Below are 22,656 nucleotides of genomic sequence, written 5' to 3'. Positions count from 1 at the left end.
TTTAAAGATGTCCTGGAGGTTCCTAAGCCTCTCCTCATTTTTTTGAATTCTCATTTCTTCATTCCTTTCTGGTTGGATGTTTTGTTCTTCCTTCTGGTCCATTCCATTGATTTGAGTCCCAGTTTCCTTTCCATCGCTATTGGTTTCCTGGACATCTCCCTTCATTTCAATTAGTTTAGCCTTCATATGTTCCTCTAATTTGTGACTATAATCTACCAGTTCTGTGAGCATCCTGATAAATAGTGTCTTGAATTGTGCTTCTGAGAGGCTGGCAATTTCTAGGTCGCTTAGAGTTATTGGCTCTGGGACTTTGAGTTCTTCTTGCGCCATCTGTTGGGCTGTTCGTGCCTGTTCCGTAGCAGGATCGGAGCCCTAAAGTGTTCACCTGAGCAGGGCAACTAAGTCACTGGGTTGTGACGTTGTATGTGGGGGCGGGGTCAAAGAGGGACAATGGCTTCCCTCCGCCGCCTGCTGCCGCGACCCCCACCGGCCCAGCAGCCACCACCGTCACTAGGCCCACGCGTTTCGTTCCACTGCACGCGAGTGTGTCACCGCTGTCAGCCCTCCACCACTGGGTTTGCCCCCTGGGGCCTGCGTGGTCCGTCTCACTGTGCACGAATGTGCGACCTTGGTCAGTCTGCCCGACCCAGCTCCGCTGCTGGCTCCGCCTCTCTTACCGTCCTCGTTGAACGGTTCGTAGTTGTCGGACTTCCGTATAATTCCGTTTTCTGGTCTTTGGGTGTGTCCTAGTTCTCCAAAACTTTTGTTGTATTCAAACTTGGTTGTGGGAGAAGGCACAGTGTTTCCACCTATGCCTCCATCTTGACGGAAGTCCCATTTATGGAATTTCTACAATGTACTGCTCATTGCATTAGGTCTTGAGGAGGTAGCAATGAACCTGAGGTCCATTGTTAAATTTCTTCTAAGTTTACAGTCTCTCGGAGGAAACAGCAATTTAGCAGGTTGTTCCTATGTACTTGTCCTAAGTGCTCCATCATACGGAGGGTCTTGGAACACAGGGGGTGCATCCTCCAGTCTGGGAGATGGGGGAAAGGCTTCCAAGTTGGTCACACCCGACCTGAGTTTTGAAGGATGAGTAGAATCTAGGGGATGAATGAACAATGAGTTGAATATGTGCAAAGATTTGGTACTCAAAGAATTTGTATATAGTGATCTGTCAGCACAAACTTCATTAAAGTGTTTGCTTTGATGTTCCTAAGTGATGTTGGACAAGACAGCATCTTGTCTCAAACTTTTCTTTCCTCAGTGATTGTCTTTGTTCTTGGTAAAATGTCGTTGCAATAAAAGAGCCTGTTGTAACTTTCCACTGTAACCATAGCCCACTTTAACTGAACACCTATTCATAGCAGAAAATATGTATATATTTTTAAGCCAGTATCTATTTGACATTATCTTCAGAAAGGAGTAAGGCTTTTTTGTAGACAAATAGTTCCCAGACTGTGTTTTCCCAAACCCACTACAAGTCAGTAGCATCCCCAAGTGTGGCAAGTAAAAATATCTCCAGACATTTGCCTGTTTCCTGGGGCACAAAATCTCTCCTGGGTCAAGAACAACTGCGAGTTCTTGAAGACAGAAACTGTCTTTCTTCTGAGCCCATAGTGCAGGCTAGACATGTAATAAGTGAATAAATGTTTGTTAAATAAATAAATAAATAAACCTTATGATTAGAAAATACCAGATTATCCAGATTCTAAAAAAATCAGGTTATAAAGCCCTGGCTGCTATAGCTCAGTGGATTGAGCGCGGGCCTTCGAACCACACGATCGTGGTTCGATTCCCAGTCAGGGCATATGCCTGGGTTGCAGGCCAGTTCCCAGTTCCTGGCAGGGGACACACGAGAGGCAACCATACATTGATGTTTCTCTCTCTCTCTCTCCCCTTCCCTTCCCCTCTAAGATAAATAAATAAAATGTTTTTTAAAAATCAGATTATAGACAAGAAAGTTTAACATTATTGGTCTTGTTTCACGATCTAAATTAACAAGTAAATTGATAAATATAACTGCTGTCTAACCTCCTCCTGTCTCTACAAACTAATAATAATGCAGGCTGGTTTGGGGAAGATTAATGGATCCTCTCCATCCTGAACAAGATGATGGCACCCAGGGTCTAGAGATTTCTATTTAAAATGCACATAATTTTGTAAGCCTGTCTGTAGATCCACCAATGCTCATAAAAGGCTTTCTGCAGTAGCTGACACCTGAGAGGAGTTCATCATACTGTCTGTCTAACTTTGATGTTCTTCATATTCAAAATAATCACAACATGGTAAAATATTGGAAATCTAGAGGACCTGAGGTAAAGAGGACACCCAAACCCTTTATTTCTTAGTATGTTTAGTGAATAATAAGATCTCAGTAATTGTAGCTATCATCGTCCTCATCATCCTCACGAAGGGAGTATCATTCTTCATGGCCAAATGACACATCGAATGTCTTTCAATCTCTTCAGGACCTCCGACCAGCCTGTTCCAGCCACCCCGCCGTCCTGGCCTTGGAACTGTTGGGAAACCCATTCGACTGTTAGCCAATCATTTTCAGGTCCAGATCCCCAAAATAGATGTGTATCACTATGATGTGGACATTAAACCAGAAAAACGGCCTCGTAGAGTCAACAGGTAAGGGTGAGAAAGAGTAGACTTCTGTATAAATGCATGTAATTTATTTATTACATATCCTACTGTTCTCTAATTTTTTTTTGGTTCTCTAAATCTTTCAACACATAGGCTTTGTTTTTCTCTGAGATGATAAGTTCCTTTGCTGTCTCATACATGGTTATCCTCCACAGATTCTAGCAGAGTGCTGGCTACATCACAGTTCAATCAGTAAACACTTACTGAAGGAAGAAGAAAAGTCACTCTTTCTGTCCAAGGGTAGCAGAAATTTATAAAAGTAGGTGAAGACATTAGTGTCTATGGGAAATAGAACTATCTGGAAATTCAATTTTATTATTAAGTGTTGGCGATGGACACGAGAAAAATATAAGTGGAAAGACAGATGGGTCATCCTGGAGTACTGAAGGAAGTGAACTGAGGAGGAAGTTCTGTTTCAATCTGCATTATCAAGAGGGGTGCGGGTGAGGTGATTTAAGCATTATGGTCTCTATGACAGGAATTGACCAAGTGTGAAGACATGGCCCTGTACAGGTACTCTTAGAGGGTGCTGAGGTCAGCCATTTTCCTTTCCTTTCTTTCTGTACTTTGCTATTCAAGCAGTCTTTATTAGTATTAGGATTCTTGCTTTTTGGAGAATGCTCTTGCTATCACTAACATTGGTAAGACACAGCGGCTGACTTTTCATCGACTCTCTCACCCCAAAGTGTCCCAGACTCCGACTTAAACTATGCACTCGTATTTTCCTGCAACTGCATTTATTTCAGGGCCTGCATACCGTGTGATCTGGCGTATATGCAAGGAGACTTCAGTAAAGCTACGCATGCTTGAGAGAGAGGCTTTCTTTCTAAAAAGAAAGAAACTACTTTGGTAGTCTTTGTGAATGAGGGTATTTCACAACATTCCCTTCTCCACACTGCTTGGGAACGCTCTGGGATAAAACAAGAGTATGCAGAATTAAAAATAGCCAACCTCTTTGACTATTTATAGTCAAAACTCCTTTGACTATAGGTTGAATAGTCAACCTATAGATGTTGAATTACTCCTTTGAGTATGGTGCGTCTTAGATTTCTTGATCCTCAGATTGCTGAAATTCTGCCCGCTTTTTTTCCCAAAACCAGCATACTTGAAGAAAAATGTATATTTTGATAGCAACCTTATCATTTTCAATATGAACATGCTACACTTAGATGCCTGAGAGAGGTTATTCTTCCTAATAAGGCTCTGTTTGTCATAGGAGAGGGATTTGGAAAGCAGGAGAATGAGAGAATGCCATAAATCTTACCACTCTTCCCTTTGGTTGTCATCTCATCATTGCTTTTGTTCACTTGTTATTTCCTTTCCTTGGTTGACTGTTGTTTTAATTGCTTAAATCAACGGTCACTTAAACTCTTACTTTTCCCGAGGACTTTTGAACTGAATTTAGATGATCAAGGTATGACGATAGTCTCCTTACTGTCCACCGTTTTTCCGAGCTGACCTCCCCTGTCTCCATCACTGTTAAGGGAGGTAGTAGATACAATGGTGCGGCACTTCAAGATGCAGATATTTGGTGACCGACAGCCTGGCTATGATGGCAAAAGGAACATGTACACCGCCCACCCATTGCCAATCGGACGGGATAGGGTAAGTGTGGAGAGTAGAACGATTGATTAGCTTTGGGTCTAATTTGGTAGTAATTCCACAGGACAGAGATGTTTCCTCTTCTAATGACAATTCAATGCTTAGTTGTTTCTTATAGTGATAATAGGTTTTTCTGTCCATCTTCTCTTCTCCCATAGTTAATCAATAATTGAACATTAGATGAACATTAGAATTCAGGTTGACTATGTCATCTTTATACATATTCCAAATTTCTCACATTGTTGAAGTGTTGCCTGAGTCTGAACATGGAGTTTTTATACATTACAGAATTTTATATAACACTCATTTATGAAAATATACATAATGCCACAGTAACTTTTTCAAAAAATGATTTTTTAAATTAAGAAAGCAATGTGTAAATACATACTCATTATAAAGTCATTTAGACAATCAAGAAATGCTGTGATGACCTGCCTCTCTACCTGTCCTCAATCCCATTCTCCTTTTCCGAGGAAATTACTCTAATAGTTTGGTATGTATCCTTTCGGATGTTTTTATTAGCTATTTGTGCATTTATTTATGTACATTTTTATTTGTTTCCATTTTGTTCTGATATGTTTTTTTCACTTAACAATAGGTCTGGGGATTCTTTCCATTTCTGTACATTTAAATCTACCTTATTATTTTATAAATTGATTTGAGAGAGAAACATCGATTTGTAGTTCCACTTACTTATGCAATCATTGATTGCTTCTTGTATGTGCCCTGACTGGAGACTGAATCTGCAACTTCAGCGTATTAGAACAGTGCTCTAACCAACTGAGCTACTCTGCCAGGGCCCTTATTATTTTTTAATTAAAAAAAATTTGCCCCGGTTGGTGTGGCTCAGTGGATTGAGCACCAGCCTGTGAACCAAAGAGTCGCTGGTTCAATTCCCAGTCTAGGGCACATGCTTGGGTTGCCGGCCTGGTCCCCATTTGGGGGTGCATGGGAGGCAACCACACATTGATGTTTCTCTCCCTCTCTTTCTCCTTTCTTTTCTCTAAAAATAAATTAATTAAATATTTTAAAAATTTACTATGGTAAAGTATGCATAACATAGAATTTACTATTTTAACCATTTTTAAGTGTAGAGTTCTGTGGCATTAAGTATAGTCACACTGTTGTGCAATTGTGACCACTGTCCACCTCAGAAGTTTTCATCATCCCAGACTGAAGCTCCACCCATTCAGCCAGAACTCCCAACTCCTTCCTCCCCCAGCCTCCAGTCCCCATTCATCTACTTTCTGTGTCTATGACTTTGACTAGTCTGGGCGCTTCGTCTGAGTGGAATCACACAATATTTGTCATCTTGTGTCTGGGTTATTTCCCTTAGCACAGTGTTTTTAAGGTTCATAGATTCCGTAGCACCTACCTTATTTTTAAATGATCATATCATATTAAAATTTGATATGAAATCATTTCCCTATTGATGGACATGTAAGTTGTTTCTGGTGGTTTGCAATTACAGAAGTGTGAATATCCTTATGCATATACTATACTGAATATTTCCGGGAACTTTCTCCCAGCCTTTGTAAATATACATGTATGTGGATTTTTCCTTAGGTTGATATGGAAGTGACCCTTCCAGGTGAGGGGAAAGACCAGACCTTTAAAGTGTCTGTTCAGTGGGTGTCAGTTGTGAGCCTTCAGTTGCTTTTAGAAGCTTTAGCTGGACACTTGAATGAAGTCCCAGATGACTCCGTACAAGCACTCGATGTTATCACAAGACACCTTCCCTCCATGAGGTTAGTAATTCAGTTTGAATTCTTTGCCACAGATATCATACCTTTTTTATTTTTGATAGTTTGCGTGGGAGCCATTGAAAGGTTTCTACATAAGTCATAGTTTAAACTTTGTTTCAATTTACAAAGTGGAAAGTGAAATGAAAGACTTTTCAAGTTTTTATTCTCAAACATGCGAACTTTCGTCTCTTCAGGTACACTCCAGTGGGCCGTTCCTTTTTCTCACCTCCGGAAGGTTACTACCACCCTCTGGGAGGGGGCAGGGAGGTTTGGTTTGGCTTTCATCAGTCTGTGAGACCTGCCATGTGGAATATGATGCTCAATATTGATGGTAGGATGGGATGCTCTTTCCTCTTAAGTCTTTTGGCTGATTTTCTTGGTCCTGTCTCTTTCCCCGAAGCTAAGTAAGTATCCTTTCTCTCTCTTTGTTAGTATCTGCAACTGCCTTCTACCGGGCTCAGCCTATCATTGAATTCATGTGTGAGGTTTTAGACATTCAGAACATCAATGAACAGACCAAACCTCTAACAGATTCCCAACGTGTCAAGTTTACCAAAGAAATCAGAGGTAGGTATTTGCATTGCGATAGTCTTGGACAGGCAGTTCAGCCGTGGTGCAAGGAGCATGGTCTTGGAGTCAGACTCACCTGGGCTGTCGTCCCACCCCAGCTAGATCTATCAGTGGGGCCTTGGGCAAGGTACTTAACCACTGTGAGCCTTAGATTACTCATCTCTAAGGTAAGATTTATCCAGTAAGACTGTTGTGAGAATTAAATCCAGTTAGATTTGTAAGCTTAAATGCAATTAGATTCATAGTTCCTAGCATAATACCTGGCACATAGCAGGCACTTACTGTTTTTAAAACTTCTATTTTAATAAACTAACACAAGTTTGTTTATTTTCCTTTTGGAATTTTTTTTCCTCTTTGCTTGTAATTAGCTATCTTCTCTCACTAGAATGTAAGTTTCATTAGCACCTGAACATAATGGATGCATAGTAATTATGTATTGAATGAAGTAATAAATTTAAGTGGTTGCAAATCTTAAATCGTCTGGGTTCTAGTATTTTCTGCTTAGCTGAGGCTTTTGGTCTACACATAATGAAATTATTCCCATGTCCTTGCAACTTATGTCCTGTACAATGGCATGTCTTTCTGAACACATTGGAATCTGTTTTTTTCTTATCCTTAGGCTTCTAATTAATACTGATGTTTTAGCTTTGTTTTTCACCTTCAGGTCTTAAAGTTGAGGTGACTCACTGTGGACAGATGAAGCGAAAATACCGAGTTTGCAATGTGACTAGACGGCCAGCCAGTCATCAAACGTATGTTAAGCTCTTCTCGAATGACAGTATTGCGTTTTTGCTAACAGAGGAAGCTACTATCATCATTTGAGGAATTGGTATCTCATATTGCAATTTTTCAAAATCACTGAGATCTTCACATTTAAGCACCAAAGCTTTAACAATGTTTTAAAATTTTTTGATAGACATTTGTAAAACTTATCTCCTGCCTTTAATTCGTTTCACCTCTTAAACAAAGTGTGCTAAGCAGAGATCAACTTTTATCTAGTGATGCAGAGTCATCATTATAATCATCATTTATTATACTGTGGTGATTCTCACTGCAGGGCCTAAAGGGGTTATTAAGGCCTCTGCGTGACATGGGAAGATGTGTATCATGGAGCCATTGAAAGTTTCCTGCGCCAGTCACCGTTGAGACTTGGTTTCAGGTTACAAAGTTGTGTGGGTTGCCTTCCCTCCTTTTGGAGCGAGCAGTGGCTTCTTCCAGCTGTCAGTGCGCGTGGCACACCTCCAGCAGCACGCTCACTCTCACTTCCCCATCTCATTTTCCCAGTCACCCAGCTTCTGGTCCACTGTGCACTACGCCTGATGAGAAACTACACGCTACAGTGCTTTTTAACTTACCATATATGTAGGCTTTGTTCTTGTAATCTGTATCACTGAACTCATGACTGAGAGAAACATAAATATTGTCTCTTCTAAGTAAATAATCTAAATATATAAACTTTACTTTACATTATTTTGATTACTCAGAAGCCTTGTAAAAATTTTTATTTTTTTTTTTGCTTATATTCTAATCTGACTTTGTTTTAGATCCACGGTTCTCGATATTTGAACTTTAGTGTATATCAAAACCACCTTTGAAGGTCTTTCTTTGGTCTAGATAGTTAAATTTTGGGGGTGGGTGACCTCTGGCTAAATGTGGTATATTGATTCAATCTGATTTGAACAAATTCTCAGTATGAACTCAGGCACACATTACATAAATTTCTTAAGAGTTATAAAGTGATATTCCATGTAATCTTCATATTATGTCATTGACCTTATTCTCTAGGGGGAAAATGTTACCAGAATCTTAGAAAATCACTATTGAGAATTTTAGCATTTGTTTCAAGAGGAACTGTCTCTTTTTTCATTATTTAGTTACTTTACAACGCTATAAGAATAATTATACTTATATATCTATATAATTTATTCATGAAAACTAAAAGCACATACATTTATTTTCTTTAATTTTTTTCAAGACATAAACTTTTAATTTCAAGTTTATATCATCACTTGGACTTTAGAATCTGCAGAAAGCCACAAGTTTTTAGTACAACATAATCTTACAGTATAGACCATGAATCTTTAACAGTGGTTGAAAGGTAGTCATCAGCGCAGGCCTTCGAGCCAAAGGATCACGGTTCTACTCCCAGTCGGGGCACATGCCTGGGTTGCAGGCCGGTTCCTGGCAGGGGATGCATAAGAAGCAACCACACATTGATATTTCTCTCCCTCTCTCCTTCCCTTCCCCTCTAAAGATAAATAAATAAAGATTTAACTATCTTTAAAAAAAAGGTAGTCATCATAGCAAGTAATACTTTGCTTCTTCATTTTGCAATATCAAATTTACCTCTAAACAATTTTAAACGTGCCTTTATTTTCTATAAGTGCCCTGATTTTAATCCAGAAATGTAAACATTCTTGAATCGATACAGTGTTGAACAGATGCTTTTCTCCTCAGACATAGATGCCTAATTGCACTGAAGTGGTCAGTAGCCAGCTAGTGTATAACTTGAAGTTCTGAATAGGGACTGGGAGAGTTACATGAGTGATACATAGATGATACTCACTGCGTTGTTACTTTGTGGGGTTGTAACAATTAAGAAAGCAAGATTAAAGTTAGTATTGTGCCAAGTAGTAGAGATAATCTGCCCACTGGAAGAGTCAAATAAACAGTCTCTTAACCCAGCCTCCTCAGTTTATACAAAGTATCCTAGCATAGTCTCAATTTCATGAACTTGGTCTTGTTGCCTCCAAATCCACATGTATTTGTCCTGGTTTGGTGGGACATTTTAATTATCTGAAAATATGGTCCCAGTCACTATGCTACACTCATTTTGCCAAAAAAAATTTCTCTTAAGCAAACAAAATTTCTATCTATAAGAAGCCAACAAGAGATTGCATTTGTAGATATTAACTGACCTCTAGTGAATTTCTGTAATTTCTGATTCTGTAGCCTCTTGTTTTCAATTCTTTTTAAACTTTAATTATAATTTTTTCTCATTCTAGCTTTAAAAAACGTGGAAAATTCCAACGTGATCACTGTTTGGATTAAATACCAAAATGACTTAAGTGAAAATATACAAGTAAAGATTGACCTTTGTTTTTAAGTGACTGATCAAGGTAGAAAATGTCAGCAGACTTTTGTTTGTTTGCTTGTTTGAGAAAAGAGAACTTGAAATTTCTAAAATGACATTGTCTCCTATAGTTTTCCTTTACAGCTAGAAAATGGTCAAGCTATGGAATGCACTGTAGCTCAGTATTTTAAGCAGAAGTATAGTCTGCAGCTGAAATATCCCCACCTTCCATGTCTCCAAGTAGGACAAGAACAAAAACATACGTACTTGCCACTCGAGGTAAGCTCAGTCTTCTTTTGCCAATCCGCCAGCTTCTTGAATGAGTTAAAAAACAAAATCGTATCTAAGCAAGTGGTAGAATTTAGTATTCATCTCTAAAATATTTGGGGCTGATCATATAACAGAACTTTCATTGTTGAGGGGGGTGGTGCAGAATGGGAGATGTAAGATAGAATTCAGCAAAGGCTTAGGATGTAGAAGCCCCTTACACAAACGAATTTCTCTTCGCCTCTTTGTAGGTCTGTAATATTGTGGCAGGGCAGCGATGTATAAAGAAGCTCACAGACAATCAGACGTCCACGATGATCAAAGCCACGGCAAGATCTGCCCCCGACAGACAGGAAGAAATCAGTAGACTGGTCAGTAAGGCATGGTCTTTAAGACAAGCTAGCTTTGAGATGCAAAAACAAAGCGGTAGAAAACTCCTGATGGGACACAGTTACTCGTCAGTTCTTATATATGCAGGCTTTCCTGTTCTTTAGGTGAAGAGTAACAGCATGGTGGGTGGACCTGACCCATACCTTAAAGAGTTTGGTATTGTTGTCCACAATGAAATGACAGAGCTCACAGGCAGGGTACTTCCAGCACCAATGCTGCAGTATGGAGGCCGGGTAAGCTTTTCATTTTGTTCAGCAAGCTTCTCCCAATAACGAGTCAAAAAGAGAGCTTTTTGAGGGCTCTCTACAACTGAGGGCTTTTCTACACCGCCACGGTGAATTTGCCCATAGTTATGCTTATTATTGCTCTTTGTTTTTTGGCTAATACCACATAGAGTCCTGTTTATCCCCTCACCAATATTCAAATGGCCTTAGATTGTAATGTCTCTTCTCTTTTCTTTTGTTCCTTTTTTTGTTTTGTTTTGTTTTTAAAGAATAAAACAGTAGCCACACCCAACCAGGGTGTCTGGGACATGCGAGGAAAGCAGTTTTATGCTGGCATTGAAATTAAAGTTTGGGCAGTTGCTTGTTTTGCGCCTCAGAAACAATGTAGGGAAGATTTACTAAAGTGAGTATCTTCATATTTTCAGCTTAGTAATATCGCTTCCAGATATGAAAAATGCCATCTTTCTGTGAATGTGCTGTGTGCACTGGCACCAAATCCCCGACTGCTGTAGGGACACCACCTGGCTCTAGGAAAAATGCCTTGTATTGGAATCAATTGCCAATTTGAGAAATACATTGAGAGTCTGACTCAGCTTCCTTACGTGTGGAGCAGACATTTGTGACTCACGAGGTTGAAGCATTGCCCTTTGGCAAATTCGTGGGTTCTTAGTGAAGCTTCCTTTGGTATTAATTGTATCTTTCCAGCTAAGATAAAAACGAGTTTATTTTTAACCATTCTAATTTACCAGCGAGCACATTTTACTAAAAGGTCACCAACTAAGATCGCTGGTCCGTGCCTCACAGAGGCAGCTGTCTATACGAAGGAAGTGAGTGAGAAGAATGGAGAAATCAAGGCAGAGAAAGGGAGCTGGGATGAAAGAAAGGAATCCTATGAAATATTGGCAAACGCACAAAAGAAACTATTCTGAAAGCTCTATACATAGACTGGAGTAACTTTCAAAACCCAAAGTTCAAAATCTTGTAATGAGGTTTTCTTTTTTGAAGTGATGATTTCTTTTGCTGTTGTGTTGATTCACATGTGTGGCTAGTCTGAATAGCCCCCTAAATGCAGTGATTGTGTAACAGAGTGTGTCCAGGTTCTCAACTGAACCCTGGCTTGCAAGAGCTCACCTAGCTATTCTCACAGCAGGCTTACCCAAGTACACATTACCTGAAATGCTGACTTTGCATTTCTTCAGTCCAGAATTACTAACTTGCATGTTTAAAAAAAAAAAAAAAACTTTGACCAAGAATATTATTCAAATCCCTGGGGCCTTAGGTATAACTATTTAAAAATTCAAAATGATAATCCGATAATTTGTCGATACAGATTCTTCTGCATGGCAATGATACAACAGCCAGTCTATTTTTCTCAAATAGCTACAAAAAAATTTGTTGTTTATTTGTTTGTGTCTCGTTTTGGCTAAGAATTTGCAGAACTGAAGGAAGTATCATAGAGGGAAATAAATACTAAGTATGTACCCTGAAATGAAAGCAGTGTGCCACTGGTTCTGTTTTAACAGGAGTTTCACTGACCAGCTCCGTAAAATCTCTAAGGATGCAGGGATGCCCATCCAGGGCCAGCCATGTTTCTGCAAGTACGCACAAGGTGCAGACAGCGTGGAGCCCATGTTTAAACATCTGAAAATGACATATGTGGGCCTTCAGCTAATAGTGGTGATCTTGCCCGGGAAGACGCCAGTATATGGTATGGACTCCTTTAAGGCTGAATGAAGGATGATTTCCATAGTAGGTATGACAGACAGGATAAGCTAGAGTATGCTGCAGTCGCCAACAACCCGAGACTCTCTGGGGCTCCAAGCAGCCATGTGTTTGCTTTTTGTTCCTGCAGTGTGTCCATTGCGGGTACACTGCAGCCTCTGCTCCGTGTCATCCTATCATTTTCCCTCTAAAACCCAGGCTGGCAGAGCAGTCATGGTTTGGAATGTTGCAGGCTTCACGGCAGAGAGAAAAGAGAGCTCTGGAGGGTTCTTAACATCTGCAACCTCTTGGCCACAACCAGCTGTATTGGCCCATCCAACCCATGTCAGGGAAGATGGGCATGGGGCCAGGAAACACAGTGGCAGTGAGGACTGGGCATGTAGTGAAATTCTGTCATGGCCCCCAAAGCAGGGAGAACTGGACTGTGGGTTAAAAACAGTGAGGAATATCAGAGTGGGGAAGAGGAGAGGAACCTGCCACTTCCAGAAAAGGAGCTGTTTAGTTTGTATCTATTAGAATAATGATGTGAAGTTCTTCTGGCTATTATCTAAGTAAAGGATTTGGAAATTGTAGACCAAGCTGTCTGAACTTTATAAAATATCTCCAACACTCTCTGCATTTGCTTCTTTTGTTACCTTCAGTTTATCTTTAACGTTTAGAGGGGAAAAAAAGGCTGAGGTGGAAAGGAGGGAAAAATTCAATGGGCTGGTATGCCTGTAGTGAGAGGGAGCGGCTAGGGAGATTGAATCCTTTCTCAGGCCAGTCCTGCAGGAAGAGGAACCTCCAGGGACTGAGTGAGTGGTGGCAGGTAGTATTGTAGGATAAAGAGGTAGGCTAGTTTAAAGTCCTGGCCCTGGCTGGGTAGCTAGCTCAGTTGGTTAGAGGATCATCTTGATATGCCAAAGTTGTGGGTTCGATCCCTGGTCAGGGCACATACAAGAAGCAACCAATGAATGCTTAAATAAGTGGAACAACAAGTTGATGTCTCTCACTGTCTCTACCCTTTTCCCTCTCTCTAAACATCAATAAATTAAAATTTGAAAGCATTGGAGTTCCAGTGGCACAATCAGTTAGTGCGAAGTACTTATAAAATTGAAAAATGAATAAAGGCCTTTGGGAGAGAAGGAAGAGGGTGGGAGATGGCTTATCCAAACTGGAAAAAAAAATTGCCCTGGGGTTTAGCAAACAAAAAACACCACATAAGAAAAGCATCTAGCACCATGTACAGTATATAGTAGGCACTCTAAATGTCAGTATGGATTTTCCCCTCTACTCTTAGTAATTAAGAAAATATTTAAACATTTTAAAAAATCAATTAATTATTTTTGTAGCGGAGGTGAAACGTGTTGGGGATACCCTCCTGGGTATGGCCACGCAATGTGTCCAGGTAAAAAATGTAGTGAAGACCTCACCCCAGACCCTTTCCAACCTTTGCCTGAAGATAAATGCAAAGCTTGGAGGAATTAACAACGTGCTTGTACCTCATCAAAGGTAAGATTCTGAACTCCGTTTTTCCCATTTTTTTATTAAGCTCTAACTTTTCGTAATTTAGAGTAAAGCACACAACCTCAAGTATGCATCTCGATTTCTTTTTCTTTACCTTTCAATTTTCTTTCCTTTTTAAAAAGAGTTTTGTTTATTTTTTAGACAGAGGGGAGGGGAGGGAGAAAGAGAGGGAGAAAAACATTGGTGTGTGAGGGAAGCATTGATCAACTGCCTCTCACAAACCCCTAGCGGGGCACCTGGCCCACAGCCCAGGCATGTGCCCTGACTACGAATCAAACCAGTGACCTTTCGGTTTGCAGGCCAGTGTTCAACCCACTGAGCCACACCAGCCAGGGCCAACTTTCTTTACACACACACACACACACACACACACACATATACATACATACACACACACACAGATGTATATATATATTTATATATAATTTTTTTCTTTTTTTAAAAAGATTTTATTTATTTTTAGAGAGGGGAAAGGAAGAAAAAGGAGAGGGAGAGAAACATACATGTGTGGTTACCTCTCGCACACCCCCTACTGAAGATCTGGCCCAACAACCCAGGCATTTGGCCTGACTGGGAATTGAACTGGTGACCCTTTGGTCTGCAGGCCATCATTCAATCCACTGAGCCGCACCAGCCAGGGCATAGAACGTTTTTTACGGTATTCCCTGTGCTGTGCTGTACTTTATACCCCCAGGACTATTCTGTAACTACCAATTTGTGCTTAATTCCTTCACCTTGTTCACCTATGCCCCTGACCCCTCTCCCATCTGTTAACTGTCAAAATATTCTTTAGATATAGATACAGAGAATATTCTCTGCTTCTTTCTGCTTGTTCATTTATTTTGTTTTTTAGATTCAGTTGTTGATAGATATGTATTGCCATTTTATTGTTCATATTTTTTAATCTTTTTCTTCTTAAAGAAGACCTCTAACATTTCATGTAATACTAGTTTGGTGGTGATGAACTTTTAGCTCTTCCTTGTCGGGGAAGCTTTTTATGTGTCCTCAGATTCTAAATTAAGCTTTTCTGGGTAGAGTAATCTTGATTGTAGGTCCTTGCTTTTCATCACTTTGAATATTACTTGCTAACCCTTTCTGGCCTGCAAAGTTTCTGTTGATGAATCATCTGACTGTCTTATGGGAGCTCTCTTGTAGGTAACTAACTGCTTTTCTTTTGCTGCTTTTAAGATTCTGTACTTATCTTTAACTTTTGGCATTTTAATTATGGTGTGTCTTGGTGTGGTCCTCTTTGGGTCCATCTTGTTTGGGACTCTGCCTTTCCTGGACTTGTATGTCTATTTTCTTCATCAGGTTAGGGAAGTTTTCTGTCATTATTTTTTCAGATAGGATTTCAATTTCTTACTCCCTCTCTTCTTCCAGCACCTCCATGATGCGAATATTGGTACTCTTGAAGTAGTCCCAGAGGCTTCTTACACTATCCTCATTTTTTTTGGATTTTTTTTTCTTTTTGCTGTTCTGATTGGGTAGTTTTTGCTTTCTTGTCTTCCAAATAGCTGATTTGATTTTTGTCTTCATATACTCTCCTGTTAATTCCTTGTAAATTAATCTTCATTTCTGTTAGTGTACCCTCATTTCTAACTGGTTATTTTTTATGGTTTCCATGTCCTTTTTTATGCTGTGGAATTTCCCACTACATTCCCTTAGCATCCTTATAACCAGTGCTCTAAACTCTGCATCTGGTAGATTGCTGGTCTCCATTTTGTGTAGTTCTTTTTCTGGAATTTTGTTCTGTTCTTTCATATTACTTTGTCTCATTTTGGCAGCCTCCCTGTATTTGTTTCAAGGTAGAGCTGCTACGTCTTCTCGGCTTGGTGGAGTGGCCTAATAGTAGGTGTCCTGTGGGGTCCATTGGTACTGCTTCCCTGTTCACCCAAACTGGGCGCTCGAGTGTACCCGCTCCACCACGTGGGCTTTGTACACTTTCCTGTTGTAGTTGAGCTTTGATTGCTGTTGCAGCATCAATGGGAGGAATTAAGCCCCAGGCACATCACCTACAAGGACTGGTTTCAGCCACCACAGAGAATTAGCTGTGCAAGGGCCCACCCCATGGAGTAGGACTCACTTCAGTGGGGCTCTGGTGCCCACTGAATCCGCCTCCCAAGTGTGTCCCTTGTGGAGGAGGTTTTTTGGTGCTTTGATGCGGTCTGAAGCTGTCCATGGTCATGCTAGCTCTGGGACCTCCAAGAAAGTACAGTCCAAGGTCAGCCACCACCTGTGTCCTATCTAGGACCACCTGGCATGAACTACAAAGTGATCGAAGTTGGGTGGGGTGAGATCTCAGGGAATCACCAAGGTGTGGCAAACGGTGTGAGCCAGGTTGATGGAGATTCAGATATGGCACTGGCCTGTCAGCTCTGTGGGGGTAGGGCTCAGGAAAGGAACAGTGGTCTCTGCCAGTACTTCTGTCTGGGAGAAAGGTACCCCTCCGGGTCTCACTCTGATGCCAGACAATTCGGTTCCTCCCCATATGTCCCTGGTTCCTTTTGAGCTGCTTCCCCAGTGGTGGAAGTTGGAGGGAATAAGGCCAAGTAAATTCGTGTTTGGGCTCTTTAAGAGGAACTGCCTAGGACTCCAGACACCCTTAGCCTTACTCAGCCACAATCTCTGCTGGTTCTTATAGCCAGAAATTATGGGGACTTCTCTTTCTGGCACTGGAATCCTGGGCTTGGGGGTTCGGTACTCCCCAGGGGTGGACCTCCACCACCTAAATATCCCTCCTGGTTGTTATCCGAGGCATGCAGATGAGGGACCAGCCCTTTCCTTGTTTCTGCCCCTCCCACCAGCATTGATGTGGCCTATTCTTATATCCTTAGTTGTAGAACATCCATTCAACTGGTGGTTCTGAATGATGGTGGTTCTAGTTTAGTTGTAATTTTGATGTGGTTGTGGAAGGGTGTGACTACCATGTTTACCTACCCCTCCATCTTGACCAGAAGCCTTGACTGCTTTCTCTTATTTACACGTGCACTCCTGTAAGCACCACCCAGGTTAAGATACAGAACATTTCCAGCACTTTATCAAGCTTATGGCTCCTCCCAGTAGATAACCCCATTATCACTTAAAATCGATTAAAAAAAAAAGAAATACAACATAGTCCCTGCCCTCATGGAGGTACCTATGCTTTAGTGCCTATTACATCTTTAGTACCTTTACATGAGATTCTCTAATTTGGGATGCCTCCTGGATTATTCTTTAAGAATCCTACTTTTAAGAATTTACCAGAGAAGCATGTGTGGTATTTTTCCCCTGATTCCCTAGATAGAAAAACAGGGCCAAATAAATAAATTTATTCTTTCAACAAATACTTATTGAGAATCAACTGTGAGCTAGGTAGTATTCTAGGCGCAAGGGATACAGCAGTGCTCCGTGGCGCTTACATTCATGTGTGTGTATATATGTGTGTACAGTAAATAAAATAAGTAAGTAAAGCGTGTGGGGTAAGTGGTAAGTGCTGTAAGTAACAATAAGATAGGGAAGGAGATAGACTTGATTCTCTTTCCTAAGTCTCACATCCTAAAAGTAATTGGGGCTTTTGTCCCAGTTCCATATACATTCTGCAGTTCTGTATTCATTGTAAGAAGTCCCAGGATCCTGCCCTGGTTGCTATGGTTTAGGTGGTTGGAGTGTCCTCCTGTAAACCGAAAGTCATGGGTTCCATGCCAGGTCAGAGCACATACCTAGATTGTGGGCTCATTCCCTGATTGGGGCACAAATGAGAGGCAACCCGTCTGTTTCTCTCTCACATCGGTGTTTCTCTCCTTCTCTTCCCCTCTCTCTAAAATCAATAAGTATATCCTCAAGTGAGGATTAAAGAAAAGAAAGAAATCCCAGGATCCCAAGAAAGCCTGTTCAGAGAAAAATTTCCTTTTACACATAGAGATCTCGTTAAATTTGAGTTGGGTCCTCGTTTTTAGTTCTTCCCTTCCTACTGTTACAGCAGAACCATGTTGATTTCTGCATTCGATTCGGATTCACCGTACTGGGTGGCGCAGAAACGCAGGGGCCGTAGAGTCCTCTCCCAAAGGGCACAAGTCTTTGTTCTCTCTTATAAGATTATATCTGTGATTGTATCCAGTAAGCTTGCCAAACCCAAACATTTTCATCTGTGTATCTGAGTGGCAATGTGTTTTTAAATCTGAGCAGGCCATCGGTGTTCCAGCAGCCTGTCATCTTCCTGGGAGCGGATGTCACGCACCCCCCTGCAGGGGACGGGAAGAAGCCTTCCATTGCTGCTGTTGTTGGCAGCATGGACGGCCACCCCAGCCGGTACTGTGCGACCGTGCGGGTGCAGACTTCCCGCCAGGAGATCTCCCAGGAACTCCTGTACAGCCAGGAAGTAATCCAGGACCTTACTAACATGGTCCGAGAGCTGCTGATCCAGTTCTACAAGTCCACGCGCTTCAAACCCACACGGATCATCTATTACCGTGGCGGGGTGTCCGAGGGACAGATGAAACAGGTACTCGCATTGTCCCATAGTTGCCTTTCGGGGCTTCTGGCTGTCTGACCCAGCCTCCTTTCATCCGCCACTCTGGGGAAATTAGATCTGAGAGCTACAAGGCGAGTTCTCAATTAAATGTCATTCCATTTGTAACTCCTAGGTAGCTTGGCCAGAACTAATAGCAATTCGAAAGGCATGTATTAGCTTGGAGGAAGATTACCGGCCAGGAATAACCTACATTGTGGTGCAGAAAAGACATCACACACGACTCTTCTGTGCAGATAAAACAGAAAGGGTAAGGAAACGTAGGATAAGCTTCATTATTTGATACAAGTAAGTGTATTTTTTGAGTGGACGTACATACAATTTTTTTTCTAAAAGCAGAAGTGCCTAATAATAATTCAGTAAATAAACCAACTACAGTTCATCTTAGATGACTAAAGATACAGGTTTCTGAAGGATACAGGTTTCAAGACTGAACAGTTGTCTTATTTGTAAAGTTTTTAGGACGGAGGTCAGCAAACATGCCAGGTCCACTAAGGTGACTCAGGCAACCTGCATGGGGCTCAGTTGTCTCCTTGGTCTTTATTGCCACTTGCTGCTTTTTGCTACCAGTGCCTTAGGCACAAGTCTAGGGTACAAAGAAGAATTTATCTCTAAAATGATTTTATATCAGTGCTGGGGATTGTCAGGGTACAAACTTTGAACACTTACGATGTCACACTCACCAACCGTGGGCAGGTTGCTTAACTTCTCTATGCTATAATGTTCTCAACATTATGTAAAATGTATTAAGAACAATACCTATGTCACAGGGTTGTTGTGAGGATTAGAGGAATGCATGAATGTTAATCTGCGGTACAGTTCCCAGCACTCGGTAAGAGGCATTTTGTGTAATGTATCTATTTATAATCTTACGTTTATGTGTAAACCAGGTAAACAGGTGACAGTGGATGACTTTGCTTTTATGATATTTTTATGGCACGACTTCACGTTTTCCAGGTCCTCGGGGATCCACCCCCAGAGAGACCAGTTCTCTCTGTTGTCTAACCACGTAATCTTGTGGGTCACTCCCACTCGGTCCTAGTGTGCCCTTAGTTTTTGCTTCTACTCCAAGTCTGAGCTGCTTCTGTTTTCTAAATCATTTCAGAATAGAGAACTCAGGGTTTACCCCTTGGAGCTCCAGGCCCACCAGTCAGCTCAGATTCAAAGTGCTGCCTTCTACACGGCCCGAACCCTGACTTAGTAATACTTAGGCTCCGCTGCACACAAATTCTCGGAACTCTTGCACAAGCTCTGGGCACAAAGCATCCTGCCACACCCTCCTTCAGGGCACTGTCACCTTTCCATCCCTCCGTGAGCTTGCTCTTCACGTAGCTTTCAGGCCTGGATTATCTTTCTGGAACCCCAAGCCACCTCCCAGTTTTGCTCTTTCCTACGCCATGTCACTCCTAACCTTTCGAGACCGACAGTCCCAGTCCTTGGTCTCCTTGGCACCTCTTCACGTCAATGTCTTCAGTTCTCTGGACGTGCCTCCTGCTGATCTCCAGCTCGGAACCAGTCCACTTGCCCGTTTCCTTTGGTTTTACTCTGAGGCCGATAGAGACTGCTGAAGAGAAAAGTTACTTGTGCCCTGGCTGATATGGCTCAGTGGACTGAGTGCCGGCCTGCAAACCAAAGGGTCACCAGTTTGATTCCCAGTCGGGGCGCATGCCTGAGTTGTGGGCCAGGTCCCCAGTGGGGGGGCACGTGAGAGGCAACCACACACTGATGTTTCTCTCCCCCACTTTCTCCCTCCCACCCCCTCTGTCTAAAAATAAACAAGTAAAATCTTTAAAGAAAAAAGTCACTTATTTAATAATGACCTGTATTGCAAATTCATAATAACAAGTCTCAGTCAGATCTTTGAGATTGCAGTCTTTTTATTTATTTTATTCCCTACTGCATCTGTTCCAAATCTTTGTACTTTCCTCAGCCCTCCAGCCCTATCCATGATGCCTTCCTTGCCAACAGTTCACATTGCCAACAGTAGAACAACCTTCTGTTTCCCTCGGAAAACAACCTAGACAGGCATGAATTTTCTTGGCATCCTTTCCTCTACTTTCAAATTTAGTTAAATCTTATGTTTCTTATCTCCTTCCTCACACCTCAGAGGCTGATCTCTCCACCGAAGCTGTTTTCCCCTACTCGTGCCTCTGTCCCCATTGCTTTCTGCCTCCCGTAGCGCCCCACTTCATTACTAGCCCTTTATTTTCCGAAATGTCCGTCTTTCCCATTAGTTGGCCTCCATCTCCTCCCTCTCAATGCTTCCTTAGTCACCCAAATAAACTTCTTTTCCCCCTGCCTCTCTGTCCATCTACCTGCCACCTTCTCTTTCCTTCCTTTTGTGACCAGACTTTAGGAAGAAAATGACTTGACTGTCTCTCTGTACCTTCTCACATCCCACTGTTTGTAGTTCTCTGCAGCCTGACTTCTACCGTGAGGACCCCAGTAAGGTGGCGCTCTTAACGACTGCCCATTTGGAATCCAGCGACGCCTTTTCAGGTTCTCGCTGCCCTCTTTGCCGCACTGGCGACGTTCGCCTTCTTCGGCCTCAGCCGAACCTGACCACCCAGGTTCACCACCCACGTCTGCCATCAGGCTTTCTTCGACTCTTCTTCCTGCTCTGTGGTGTTTCCTGCCATTTCCCCCTTCTCCTTCTTCTCAACGTCAACGCCCTTTCGTCTCACCCGCGTCTCTGAATTCACTCGTTTGCTCCCAGTTTCCTAAATCTCTATTTCCAGCTCCAGACTTCCCTGGGCAGCTCCCGACTTGCACTTCCAAGAATCTACCAGGCGACTTTCCTTATTTGCTCTGTAGGCATTGTGTCAGTCACGGGAGGCTAGGCCGCGAGTGGAAGTCAGAGTGGCTTACAAAGATTTATTCCTTGCTCACATTACACATCCACTGTGACTGTCTGCAGCAGCTGTGACCCCGCTGTCCTCCCTTTAGAACCTGGACTGACAGAGAAACATCTATCTGGAGCATCGCCAGTCATTGTCGCAGAGGGGAAAAAAGATACAGCACAAAGCCATGTGCTGGCCCTTAAAGCTTCTGCCCAGAAGTAACACATTTCAGGCCGCATTTTACCTGCCAACACAAGCGACATGGCTACTCCTGAGTTAATTGGGTGGGGAAGTGTAATCCTCCTTTAGGGAGGGGCAGGGGGTATTTGGCATGCGTAATACAATCTGCCACAGGCGTTTCCAGCAAAACACGTCTAAACCTTTTACTTGCTGTGTTATCCTCATCCAAAACCTGTTCCTCCCCCATCTTCTTTTTCTTCTGTTACTTGGCATTACTGTATATTAAGTGAGCCAAGCTAGAAATTTCAGAATTGTCTTTAAATTCTCCTCCTCCTTTCCTGTTCCCCCCAATCCAGTGGGTCAAAGAGTCTTCTGTTCTGCCCCGAAATCTCTGGTCTCCAAGCTTCCTCCTTTGTGCTCCCTGCACCCTAGGCAGAAGCCCTCTGTTTTGCAGGAGGCTCCTCGGGGTCTCCCTGTCTCCATTCCTCCACAAACGCACCCTCTGCCTGCTCTCAAGGCCAGGTTTTTACGGTATAGATCGTATCCTGCCACTCCACTGGTCAAGAATCTGCACGTCCCCACTGCCTACCGAGTGCTTTCCTGTGCTGTTCAGCGTTGTCCCCAGTAGTCAGAACAGAACACTTTGGTTTCATCTTTCATTATGCCCTCGTAGACCTTTTGTTTCCTATGTACTTTGTGCATTTTTATCCCTGGAATGACCACGTCCATCCCACCCCCCCCCCTAAGTTTTTCATTGTTAAAAAATTAAAGTATAATATACACACAGTAAAACTTGCCCCTTTGAGTGCACTGTCGTGCAAGTTTTGACAAATGCACGTGGTTGTAGAGCCAGCACCTCAGTAAAGACACGGAGCAGCCGCACCCTCAGGTTCTCTCGTGCCCTTTCGTACTCAGTCCTTCCCCTACCCACAGCCCCTGGCAACCATGAGTATGGATTCTCTCTAGAGTTTTGATTTTTCCAGAGTGTCTTAGAAATAGATTCCCACAGCTTTTGAGTCTGGCTTCTTTTACTTAGCATAATGCACTTGAGATTCATCCAAGTTTTTGTACGTGTCAGTAGTTTGTTCCTTTCTATTGCTGAGTAGCGTTTCATGGTATGGATGAACCGCACTTCATTTATCCATTCCTATCTTGAGGGGATATTTGGAGAGTTTCCTGTTTTTATCCCGTCCTCCCCCTTCAACCACTGCGTTTCCTCCCTCCACCCTTTCCCGGTGCCTTCCATAATGCCCTGACCTCGTTTCTGTGCAGCTCATTGTATACAGTTTCCGTGAAAGACAGGAAGGCATGTTCATTAGTTCTCTCTGTGCCTCTCTCTCTCTTCCCCAACATCTGTGCAGCCCTGCACACGGGTGCT

General features: G+C 42.3%; 1 protein-coding gene across 1 annotated transcript in view; it reads left to right on the top strand.

The window, feature by feature from the left end:
• LOC118997675 (protein argonaute-4) overlaps positions 1-22,656 on the top strand; it is a 36,975-nt gene that overhangs the window by 4,606 nt on the left and 9,713 nt on the right. Inside the window, exons 2-15 of the mRNA XM_037061444.1 lie at positions 2,472-2,637; positions 4,137-4,257; positions 5,821-6,002; positions 6,194-6,330; positions 6,432-6,566; positions 7,234-7,321; positions 9,774-9,921; positions 10,161-10,280; positions 10,404-10,532; positions 10,793-10,926; positions 12,047-12,231; positions 13,577-13,736; positions 17,916-18,231; positions 18,374-18,508. Coding sequence (XP_036917339.1) covers positions 2,472-2,637; positions 4,137-4,257; positions 5,821-6,002; positions 6,194-6,330; positions 6,432-6,566; positions 7,234-7,321; positions 9,774-9,921; positions 10,161-10,280; positions 10,404-10,532; positions 10,793-10,926; positions 12,047-12,231; positions 13,577-13,736; positions 17,916-18,231; positions 18,374-18,508 — 2,156 coding nt within the window. The remainder of the gene's footprint in view (positions 1-2,471; positions 2,638-4,136; positions 4,258-5,820; positions 6,003-6,193; positions 6,331-6,431; positions 6,567-7,233; positions 7,322-9,773; positions 9,922-10,160; positions 10,281-10,403; positions 10,533-10,792; positions 10,927-12,046; positions 12,232-13,576; positions 13,737-17,915; positions 18,232-18,373; positions 18,509-22,656) is intronic.

Source organism: Sturnira hondurensis, unplaced genomic scaffold (assembly GCF_014824575.4).
Source record: "Sturnira hondurensis isolate 20B ecotype Veracruz unplaced genomic scaffold, ASM1482457v3 Scaffold0013381, whole genome shotgun sequence".
NCBI classification, from domain to species: domain Eukaryota; kingdom Metazoa; phylum Chordata; class Mammalia; order Chiroptera; family Phyllostomidae; genus Sturnira; species Sturnira hondurensis.
The sequence above is the reverse complement of the archived record's forward strand: the minus strand, read 5'-3'. Positions and strand labels throughout refer to the sequence as shown.